We start from the raw sequence: 11,993 nt of genomic DNA on the forward strand, positions 1-11,993 counted from the left end.
CTGAACAAAACTTGAAAGGAAAACGAAACAAATCTTTCACGTGTGTCTAGACGTTGCAGTAGGAACTCCTAGAGCGTTTGCTTAAACTCTCTATTAGCTATCAGTAAAATATTTCCCAAAGATATATACTTCTTGAATAATACTAAACTTATGGTATTACTATTAACGTAATTTATTTTCGCTTGCCACAAACTCCCAAGTAGTGGACTTCACTATGGATGAACTTGACTCAATGTTCACCGACGATTCAGTTTTCGAAATGGTAACGGACGAAATGATATGCCTTAGGACAAAGGACGCTTTCGCTGAAGCGAATAAAAAAGTAGTACCGTAGGAGGAACCCGATATTCCTTTTGATGACAGCGCTTTCATAAACGAGAAAGAACCAAAAGATGACACCGAAAGCAACCTGCCCGACGACTTTAAAGATGTAAATCTGAGCTTGCCAGATGTATAAAACCTTTCAAGGCATTTTATCGTGTTTTTTTTCTTTTGTTCTTTTTTGCCGTTTTTACATCTATATTTTTGTAAAATATCTTATCGAAGCTTTGTTTATTTCTTAAACTTTATTTGCTGAAACTATTCTCAAATTGCTGTTATATTATTAAATAATCAGTTACATTTAAAATTTGCCCCAAATTTTTTAATTAAAATACGAACTACCAAATACTCAATGAAATGCGTCAAATTTAATTTTTCTCCAAAAAAGAATTTGTTTCAACTAAGGGGATTCCTTAGAAATGTTTTTGGTGAGATGTCCAATTAACATTCTAAATATTAAACTGCATTAACTAATTTTTGGTTCTGGAAATGTGATGTATATTTCTGAGTTTCATTGATTCATAAAAAAGGGTATTTTTAAACAAAGGAGATGACCAAGATAGAAAAGCCATAAGCAGAGGGAAGATAACCGGGGGGAGGGGAGATATAGTAAGGCAGCAGCGTATGTCTGAATTTTGGGGTTACTTTGGAAATTGTGCCAAGTTTAATTTTTTTATTGGAATAGCTTAAGTACATGACAGACTTAATTTTAAGACCTGTTGTTAAGCTTGCATATTAGCTTAACTATTAGTTTTAAGTCATTTAGTTATGGACAATTATCAGAATTATGTAGCTCAATGTTTGTGCAACGTAGACTCTTGAAAAACGTGTTAATAATATCGTATTTCCACACCAGTTGGACAACATTTTTTTATTAATTTTGGTTTTTGGGAATGTTAAGCTTAAAGCCTTAAATATGTAGTTTTAAGGTGTAACACACGCCTCAACGTATAGTCTATCTACATTATCACTATTAAATGTACAGAGTTATTAAAAATTCTGGTTTGGATTTGTCCAGTGCATAAAAAGTGATTATTTATTGTTTATTTTAGTAGTAATCTAATTTTTATAACCTGCATTGCAACAGGTCTCAGGCCCTTAAAAACAGCGATACAGAGTAAATTGAACTATGTGGAAGGGTGGTGTTTAGCCTGCCACAGCTAACCACTAGCGTCCCTACAATAACTATTGAATTAAAACCTCTGAAAGTTTTTAGGCGAAGGGGAAACCGAAGATATCGGGAAAACCCATTAACAAGTGGGGAGATAACTCGCAAACACTACGCAGGAGTGATTCCAGATTTCAATTCGCAAAATATATAACGTCCGCAAATCTATTTGCTATTAAATTATTTTCTATGGCATCGGCCTACGATGAGGTACGAATCGTTTTTGATATTTACATCGAAAATTCTTTGAAAACTAATACCCGTGAAAAATGTGTCGGGCGAAATTTATCCATTCATATCATGTCAATGATAACACTAAAATACCAAATGTAAAACAATTTCTTCAGCACGTGAAAACGAAATCCGAGCTAACTAACTATTTAAAAAAAAGCCTCTAGAATACTACAAGCTCAGTCACCAAATCTGTATTGTTTCCTCGAATAACAAACTTTCCTTTAATCGTAACCTCTCCGATGTGTTTGCGATGGAAGCTATGAAAAATGGAAAATATAACTTGTAAGAAGCTGACCAGCAAATAATTTTACACGCAACCGACGTTGCAAACTCAGACCCTTCTGTAAAGCTAGACATATATTCAATAGATACGGACGTGCTAGTTCTACTAATTGGTTTCTACCAGCAACTAGCAAAGGGCTCAACTCTTCTTCGTAACAACGGAGAAGGCTTGCCTTTGGTGACTATTACTTCAGGCTTGGAGAAAGACTAGCGAAACCATAAATTTGATGGTATGTCTTCAAGGGTAGAGATAATACAGGGTGCTTTGCGACTAAAGGTCTTAAATCTAATGTCAAAGCTTTCATAACGAGTGACGACAATATTTTAAAGGCTTTTACGTTGTTGGGATAGCAGACTATATTTTCGCCCAAATGGAAAGATATGTCTGTAGACTCTATAGATCGCTGGACAGAAAATTATAAACTTTAAAAGAACTTCGTATTAGCCTAGCTGATTATTTTTATTTTTTTTTCGTTGGGAGAGAAATGCTGCAATAGAAGTGATAAGACCGTAAGAGAGAAGGATTAACCCTGGGGGATGAGATAATGAATCTGATATCTTATCACAATCCCCCAAAGGTAATCGCAAGATTTTCTCTCTCTCTCTCTCTGCTTTCCCCCTTTCATCCCCCCATCCCCCAATGGTAATCGCAAAATTTTCTCTCTGCTTCCCTCCGAGTTATCACAATCCCCCAGATATCTTATCACAATCCCCCAGCGGTAACAACAAGATTTTCTCTCTCTCTCTCTCTGCTTTCCCCCAATCCCCAATGGTAATCGCAAGATTTTCTCTGTGCTTCCCTCCGAGTTATCACAATCCCCCAACGGTAACAGCAAGATTTTCTCTCTCTGCTTCCTCTCCCCATTCGCCGATATATAATCGCCAAGATTTTTCCTCGTGCAGATTTCTGGAGGATGGAATTTACCCCTCTCTACTCTTAGCCCCACCGCGTTAACCATAATTTCCACTATCGCTTCGGAACCCCTTAATTTCTAATCTCTAGGCAATTAAAAACAAGAAATATACATTTCCAATTTTATTTTACTTTTATTTACATGATAGCGTAAAACAGGTTCTAATATTAGACCGACAATATAAATAACGCGTTTAAATCGTATTTTATCAATATACCCATTCGCTATAAATCGCAGCAGTTTGCCAGAATTAGTTTTACCTCACCGAAATACTTCATGTACCCAAAATTGGACCGCAAATTGTTTCTTTTTAGGGGAATCTCTATGGGAGTTTAACATTACATTAAAGCTAAAAGGTCCAGTTTGGGGTACTTTTTGTCCGAAATGGGTTACATAGGGCCGAAAATGATGACTTTGGTCGTTTATAGGGTACATTTGGTCCATTTTGGTCCATTTTTGGGTACATCAGAAATGCAGTTGGAAAAGCGAAGAGCCGTAATTTTTTCCACCCATCCACAAATTTAAAGTTCTAACTCACGTATTTGTAGTGTCTAACAGCAGTATCGTCTGGCATACGAGGGACAGTCACAAACGTCGTCTTCTTCTTAAGGTACAGGTGAGATGCATTTGTCAGCGACCGTAGTTAGTTTTGGCGTCGGGGGAATGTCCCATTCTAGCGAGATGTACTTTTTTTCCGATGGTGAATTATCCCTCGACGGACAGTTTGGAAAGCATCTGGCGTGTTCAAGTTCTGGTACGTCTCCTGATTTCCAGTGTTCTAAGATTCCATGGCATTTGTTACATCGTACTTCATCGCCCCGTTGAATATAGTAGAATCCCGCCTTTGCTAGTTGCTCCTTAGTGACGTGCGGATTTTTCCAGTGACGAAAGGTTTCAAGTCGATACGCTTCGATGTCCATACTGTAAAACTGATAGTTTCTATAAGCTATTGCCTACATTCTTAAGCCTAATTGGTTAAGCCTAAATTTCAATAAATTATGTTTTTCTATTTATTTTGGTTAGACTCTAAGACTATTTGGCTAGAATCTAAGTCTATTTACTTCAAAGACGCTACATTTTCAATTTAAAAAAAAGCCTAATTTCCCTCTATACTAAAATAATAAAGTCACTTACTTTTACGGAAATCCTTAAGCCTTTACCTGTAAATAGAGTCGAGAGGGCGGCGTACGGAGTGCGAAAATCTACGTGTGTCTTCTCGAGGAGGTCCAGGAACTAAAAGAACGCTGTGTCGTATATCTAGAGATCAAATAACACTCGAAACTTCCAAGTAAATCCTGATTTATCATTGGCTGAAACCAATTGAAGTCACGGGAGATTGTAAAACATAACCAAAAATAGAGGTTACTGCTCATTGGTTGGCGATAAAAAACCGTCACGTGTTAAATTAGGCAAATAAGAATAGCTGAAAATACATTGCGCTTACTGGGTCGTATATCTAGATATTAAATAACACTTGAGATAATCGAAACTTCAAGTCCTAAAAGTTATTTTTATCTCGGTACGGGTAAAGGGATATTTGGAATTACTATGTAATAAACCTTGTTGAGGGGGTAGTAAAATTTAGGCATAATTTCAACTTTACGTACAACTAGGGCTGCGTTAACAAATTCAACTTTATACGCGTCAAGAGTGTCGCTAAATAGGGTTAAATCATTGTTTTTTCTAGTTAGAGAAACTTTAAGTTGTACAACGTTAATTAAAAAATATCGCAAACATGTTTCCGTAAAGTTCAATTTCTTTTGATTCAGCGGCTAGAGCCTGACGTTTTATGAATCCGGCGTTTGTTATCAGATCCATGCTGCCATGTGTATCTTTGTACAGGCCAGATGTCGCTAGATCCTTCAACGAATAAATATTTCACTATATTCGGATCAAAATAAATTTATTTATTTTATTTTTATACAGATTTTTTTTTCATTGTTTTTGCATTAATTTCAATTTTGGGAGTCGGTACCCGTTTCACCGAAGATGAAGATGCTTCGTTTTATTCAGCGTCGGGTGAATCGCCGTGTAAAAAAGCATCTAGCATTGCATTTACTTTTCCCTCCTCCTCGTCCGAGACCCCTACAATGTCTCTCGATCTATAAAGTAAAGAAATCAAAATAATAAGCTAAACGATAATCCATACCTTCTATTCACTAGTTCAATTTATCACTGTATCATATATCCACTATCGTACATACATACATACACTAACTTACTAACGCTTTAAATCACCGCAAGTTTTTATGTTGTATAATTAAAGTTTTGAATCGAATAATAATAATAATAATAATAATAATTAGATCAAAACAAATTTCAAACTTACGTTAATGTATTCCCTTGAGTGAGGGCCCAATCTTTGAAAAATCTTCTCAATGACGACATGGGTAGCGCCAGGATTCGATCCCAGTCTACGTTCATGGCCAAAGAGCCATCGTTTAATATCGTTTTTGAACTACCTCTGGTATCTGCTGGTTCACCTTTGATCTCAGTGCGTTTGCTCAAAATCACCATAGAGGGCAGCGTTTCCAAACGTACGATAGCTATCGTCCTTGTCGATAATACTGAACCAATTTTTGTGCTGTACAATGTTTTTGGAAATTATTTTAAAAATATTCCGCGACTCAATGATAGCCATAAGTATGACACTAAATAAAGCTGGATAACGTACAATCATAAGAAACAATATCATAAGTATGAATCTAAATGAAGATCTGTAACCTAGAATCATAGATAACAATATCCATTAATATGACACTATACGAAGCTGTGAGTGGTGTTGGTGTGTTCAACGTACAATCATAAGTACCAATATAGGTAAGTCAATAAATGCAAAATTAACCGTGTGATTATCGTACAATCAAGTGTACTTTTATACTAAATGAAGCTGTGTGACGGACTATCATTAGTAACCAAATAAAAATAAGCATGGTACTAAATGTATCTGTAATCGTTTCACACGATACTTGGTTCACCTTTGGGATCTAAAATTTGGAATATAAAGTTTTGGACATGCATAAGGAAGTAGGTTAAAACATACGCCGAGGAATATACATTACGAACTATTACTTGCGACAACTACCAAAGAAATGGTTTTTTACTCTCCGACAGGACTATACATGTAATTCGTAGATAGATGGATTCCTTTCATGTATTTAAATTAAACTCAGTTTAATTATCTTGCCTAGGACCAAACATTATCTACAAAATTATCGAAAATTCCAATTTAAAATCGTGATCTTAATAATTTAAAATAAAATAATTTATCAATCAATAAAACAACGGATTTTATAAAAATGATAGAATTTTGGAACAGAATTACTGCCAGCAGATGTGGATAATGGGAGGAAGTATGAAACGCTCCGTAAAGTCAATGGTAAAAATCGCGTACATGAAAGTTTATCCATAAAGAACATAATTAACTTGAGAGCGATGGTCTTTCTGATGGACTAGCAGCGGCTAGTGACAACAGCCGCGAAAGTAGTGGCGCCTGACCTTCAGCCGGGGTTTGAAAAAATGGAGGTACGTACGACGGCAACTTTTTCTTACCAGTTTGGCCCAGAACTTAAATCAAAACTACTACAAACAACTGTAATGTATTGTTGAAACGAGATCATATTTGTGTCTGTCCCGAAATTACAGAACTTCCCAAGAAAAAGAGGAAATGCGAAGAAAAACTTTAGGTAAATATAAGCCTTGGTCATAATAAAGCTACAACACATTTCTTAGTTTCAACTTTCATTCAAACATATATTTCTGTAAGTAATTATATTTAACTATCTGCTATCATTTTAATTACTATATTTAAAAATTGCAACCGCTCTCTATAAACTATTAACATGTTTCTATGAGTTATTAAAGCCACAAAAGTTCAAAAAACGTTGACATTGCAAGTACAGTAAATCTTCACTTATGCTGCTATACCAATTGTTTCTCCCCATTTGTTATCTTCACCTTGCGTTGATGCATCGAGGCAGTACTCCCAATTAGGTAAGATATATTTTGTTATAATTACTTCAAAAATTAAGGCATAGCCTTATAAGAAGGCCTGTCAGGCCTAAGTTTTCCCTTTGGAAAGTTGAAGATTGGTTTAAAAATTCATTGTGTAACTCTAATTGCGTGGAAGTATATAAATTATCTTTAAAAGTGTTAAGTTCAATTTCCTCCTCTATAACTTAAATTACCTTGTTTAAACCCATAAAATCACAATTATTCACTACACTACACTCTTCCATGTAAAAGCAAGGCCAATTCCGTCTCCTCAGAGTAGACAACCTAGGGAACATCAGATATTATAACAGACGATTGAGACCGCTTTACCGCATATGAATACTACAAGCAGGAAATCGCTGTAACTCCACGCGTAGCTCAACGACGAAATAGGGCGAAACCTTTCATATCATGCGATTTGGAGTTATTTTCATACTTTCCCCATTATCCACATCTGCTGCCAGGCTTGTTTGGTGGAGATGCGTTTAGGTCTTAAATGAAAAATAATTATCTTCATAGATGCGAACTCAGATGTGGTGCTGCACTGTTGAGTATCGCACCTTTTATAAAAGCAATTCAAGAAACTCATAATGATAGTTATTTATATTTAACCTATCTTAATATATTAAAGCTTTTTGAAGATCGGGACCAAACAGTAGCGAAGAAATACTTTCGTTTAGAGTAAATAGAGAAGTTTAAATTCCCGAGAGCTTGATGTTTGGTATCATCACTGGAACGGCAAAAAAGGGTTAACACGGAAACGAGCTCTTTGACACTGACAAAAGCAAGCCATAAGATTACATAAAATGCTGAATTTGTTTATGTAGCCGCGCCGCCACACGAGTCAGCGAAATGCATTACGGGGGCTCGCTTCATTTATTAATGACGTCACTAAACTATTTGAATAATAACGAAACGCGAGACAAAAACACGTCATAAAAATTAAAACCAAGAAACCCACTGAAAAACTTAAAATATATTGTGGTTATTATACATACATGAAACAATGAAAAATTCAACTTTAGCTTTTACTGGCCAAAGATACTTTTTTATTTTTTTCTTCTTTCACGGCAATCGTTTTGGTTTTCCCGTCCGTTGTTGGCGGATCTCCTTCCTCTGACAAAGGGCAAACAGGTGTCTTTGAGCATGGCGATTCCGGTTTTTCTCCATTGGCTGGTTTTTCTGGATTGTCTGGTTTTTCTGGATTGGCCGGTTTTTCACCATTATCCGGTTTTTCTGGATTGGCGGGTTTTTCTCCATTCACTGGTTTTTCTGGATTGGCCGGTTTTTCACCATTAGCCGGTTTTTCTGGATTGGCCGGTTTTTCACCATTCGCTGGTTTTTCTGGATTGGCCGGTTTTTCACCATTAGCCGGTTTTTCTGGATTGGCGGGTTTTTCTCCCTTCGCTGGTTTTTCTGGATTGGCGGGTTTTTCTCCATTCGCTGGTTTTTCTGGATTGGCGGGTTTTTCTCCATTCGCTGGTTTTTCTGGATTGGCCGGTTTTTCACCATTGGCGGGTTTTTCTCCATTCGCTGGTTTTTCACCATTAGCCGGTTTTTCTGGATTGGCGGGTTTTTCTCCATTCGCTGGTTTTTCTGGATTGGTCGGTTTTTTGTGCAAGGGTGGGTCGTCCAGCGTGAGTGGTTCTTCCGGTGTTGGCGGTTCTTCCGGCATAAGTGGTTTCTCCGGCATGGGCGGTATTTCCGGCATGGGCGGTTTTTCTGGTTTTGGCATATCGCACGGTGGTGGCTCTTTTGACTTAATTGTTGAGCATGGCGTTTCCGGTTCTTCCGGGATGGGTGTTGTTGATATCTAGGGCATAAAAGGGGCAAAATACGTGCAGTAAAATAGAAAAAACAACATTATTTAAAAAGCTATTATATACTTATTATTACCTCGTCCATTGTAAAACCTAGGAACAACAAACACAATGAGAAGACAGCTAGCCGTTAAACACGCTAACGCAGGGTTGTGTACAAATTTCATTGAACGAGCCCTTACGCTTAACGTTTTACGGGCGGGAGGAAGACAATTTCTCAATATTTCCCTTCCGACCGCAGCAGGCGAAAATTCATCTAACCAATGAAATCTGTACACAATAAAATGCACAGGTTGCCTTCTCCTGGCGTGGGGCGCTGTGTTTGTTGCTCTTATAGGTACCAGACCTAATTGTCGAATTTCCAAACGCATTTTTCCGCGCAAGCCATTCATTTAAGACATCATTAGATGGGCACGCGCGGTAAACTTTACAGAGTTAGAACCTGTCTATTATTATCAATGATTTGATTATATTTCGTGTTGAGTTTTTTTTATAAAAAGTCTTAAATACATGTAGCTCATGGAATGACGCTATTTTAAAAATAAATGCGGATGGAATTTTTTTAGAGGTTCTTTTGAGAAACATTTCCTTTTTTTTAGAAACCCTGACATTAAAACCACCAAGCACCTTCAATTGCTATTAGAACTAGATAAAATATAAATCTGGCGAAGCAGAAAAAAAAACCCTTTTTGTAATGCTGAAGCTTGTTAAGATTTAGATAAAAATATACCAACAATTGTTATAGACATATAATATAAATCTAAATCTCTGATTGTAGTATTTAGTATGTGTAAAGTTTCAAAGAATTAAAAAAAAAATGTAACGGAGATTTAGTTGCCGAAATATTAGTGTAGTAAAAAGCGCCCTTGATTCGCTCGTCCAATTATAATTTAAATGAACTTACCGGAATAATCGACGATAAAAAGTCGTTCATGGGTTCCTTACCGGTGCTTTCGCCTTGAACAAAATGTAAATATTATTTTTTATATAAGTTGCAAATTAAAGGCTATCTGACAAAAACCTAACTTTATTTAAGTAATAAAATTTTAATTAAAAATAATTCGATAAATTTCAAAAAGGTAAAACAATTTTCTTTCGTTCATATACGTACACTAAATTTTATTTAATTAGATTTTTAATTTAGTTGGTGTAAATTTCCAAAAATAAGAAAATGTATGTATTTTATCCCGAAGTACATAAAATTTCAATTGTTTTAATTATAGTTTGAATGAATTGCTCAATTTATAAAAAGGTATATAATTGATCTTTACCTAGATAAATTTCAATTAATAAAAGATTGTATCAATATTTTCATTTGTAGAATTTTCTAAATTTAAAAATGCCCTCGAAACCGTTGATTATATTTAATTCAAAAATTAAGTACAAAATTGGGTAGATCCAAATAAATTAAAGTTATTAAATGAAGAGGTTAGAAAAATATACAAAGATTACCACTTTAAGTCTTTAATATTTTTAAATAATTATGCATGTTAGATGAGTAAAATTCTTGGAGATTCTTGCGGAGTGACATCATCACACAAACAAAATGGCGACGTCAGACGAGACCGATCGAAAGCATTACGTTTTAGTGCTAGTTTAAGTTTAAGTGAATGTCTTTCACAATTTCTTTTATATGTAAAGTCTAGTAAGTGTCATACTTATGGCAAAATATTATAGACTTAGGTTATCATTTCACAATTAAAGCATATTAAGCTGGTATCTCACCATATGACGCAAACAGAAAAACAGTTGCTATTAGACTTAGAAGGCAAGCCATCCTTCAGACTCTTTTTATGAAATCACAAAAGTCAAAATACGTAAAATTAAGTAGAACTTTTAGTAAATTATACCTATCACATCGTTTTGTAGATGTGAAGAGGCATTTATCGCAGACTTTAATAGAACTTTATTAGCTCCTAATTCAGATTTTAGTGGAGGTATAGAGGACCTATTACATATTTTAGTAGAACTTTAGTAGCACCTATCAAAGATTTTAGTACATATAAAATAACACTTAAAAAGTAATATATATTTTTTCAGGGTTTTGTAAATGTTATTCAAATGCTAGAGCTATAATAATATTATTTAAAAGTGCTTATAGAAAACTAAGAAATTGCTTAAGTCCAAATTTCTTGGAAATATCGTTTTTTTGAAAAAAATCTGTATGTGCTTCGTTAGAAAATTAATTTATACAAATTATAGGCATTAAGGTAAACAAGGTTAGTCAAGTCTTTTAATAGAATTTAGAAATTCGGACTCATTTCTATCATATTTGATTTTTCCCCATGAAATGGCGCTATCTTTTCAAAGATATTAGGATAAAAACATATCCCGTATTAAATTTTGTAAATTGTCACGGTCATACATTGAAAAATACTCAATTTACTTACCAATTTGGTCGAATCTCCTCAACTAATCATGTACGATTAAAAAATTGGAAGAAATCTGTGGAAAGGTATGGCCGGTATTCCTTTTTATACATTAACCGTGTAAAACAATGAAGTAAACGATACGTTCAATTGCCCATTGAACTTACTTAGGTGTTTAATTGTTCTAAGAACCATGAAATTCTTGTGTTCTAATACGTGACAATACATATTCTTTGAAAGAGCAAATGTCTAAAACGTGCCGTGCACTTTGCCTTCTTTATTTTCAGTTCGAGTAGAACGCTTGTTTTGTGGCATTAACACTCGTAAAACTAAAACATAAAAGAAGAAATATGATTCACATAATTGTGTCAGTTCCATGTCTCCATCGTGTCAAATGTTTACCGAGGGCAACCACAATTTCAGTAATTTCATCGGGGGTAAAACACACTTTTTAATTCGGCACCTGATATTATTTTAGGCATAATATACCTAAAATAATAATAATAATACTAATTGATACACTTTGAAATATAATTCAAGTTTGGACGCACAAATTATTTTCAATACATACGAGCTATTTTCATTACATTTAGTGAATTACGTTTTGAAATTCCTCAAACAACGTCTGTGTTCGGGCGTTCGTCAAATTGCGACGATTGGATAAATATATTAAAGTCAAAATATTTCCATAGTAGAGCGGAATTGTAATTTTTGATCATCATAATTTTGTAGTAAGTCTTCCTTTCCTAGGAAATACGCAGATTTTAGTTCATTAATATTAAACTGAGTTGCAATTTATATGAGCTGTCCGATGCAATTTTTAATGAAACTGTCGACTTAAGCTCATTTAAAGTTAAAAAATTATTTGACAACTAAATCGTTTGTGACTCAG

General features: G+C 34.9%; 1 protein-coding gene and 1 long non-coding RNA gene across 2 annotated transcripts; both read right to left on the reverse strand.

Annotated features, from left to right (window-relative positions):
• Nucleotides 1-4,841: 4,841 nt before the first annotated feature.
• On the reverse strand, nucleotides 4,842-7,772 carry LOC149933764 (uncharacterized). Its single transcript, XR_016472855.1, has 2 exons — nucleotides 5,249-7,772; nucleotides 4,842-5,021 (listed from the first exon to the last, which is right to left on the reverse strand). It is a non-coding gene; the product is annotated as an uncharacterized LOC149933764 (long non-coding RNA).
• Nucleotides 7,773-7,868: 96 nt separating this feature from the next.
• Nucleotides 7,869-11,208, reverse strand: LOC149933765 (uncharacterized). Its single transcript, XM_090156000.1, has 4 exons — nucleotides 11,123-11,208; nucleotides 10,458-10,519; nucleotides 9,637-9,689; nucleotides 7,869-8,725 (listed from the first exon to the last, which is right to left on the reverse strand). Exons 2-4 carry the CDS (start codon nucleotides 10,507-10,509, stop codon nucleotides 7,934-7,936), a joined length of 897 nt encoding a protein of 298 aa, XP_090012126.1. The 5' UTR covers nucleotides 10,510-10,519; nucleotides 11,123-11,208; the 3' UTR covers nucleotides 7,869-7,933.
• Between the last annotated feature and the right edge of the window lie 785 nt (nucleotides 11,209-11,993).

Source organism: Leiobunum rupestre, chromosome 8, assembly GCF_980474605.1.
Source record: "Leiobunum rupestre chromosome 8, qqLeiRupe1.1.hap1, whole genome shotgun sequence".
Classification (NCBI taxonomy): domain Eukaryota; kingdom Metazoa; phylum Arthropoda; class Arachnida; order Opiliones; family Sclerosomatidae; genus Leiobunum; species Leiobunum rupestre.

Coding starts and splice junctions, on each gene's coding strand:
- LOC149933765 (XM_090156000.1), bottom strand. CDS start 10,509: ATGGCTTGCCTTCTAAGTCTAATAGCAACTGTTTTTCTGTTTGCGTCA. Junction 9,690..10,457: donor TTTTCTGTTTGCGTCATATG/GTGAGATACCAG, acceptor ATTTTGTTCAAG/GCGAAAGCACCGGTAAGGAA. Junction 8,726..9,636: donor TTTTATCGTCGATTATTCCG/GTAAGTTCATTT, acceptor TTTATGCCCTAG/ATATCAACAACACCCATCCC.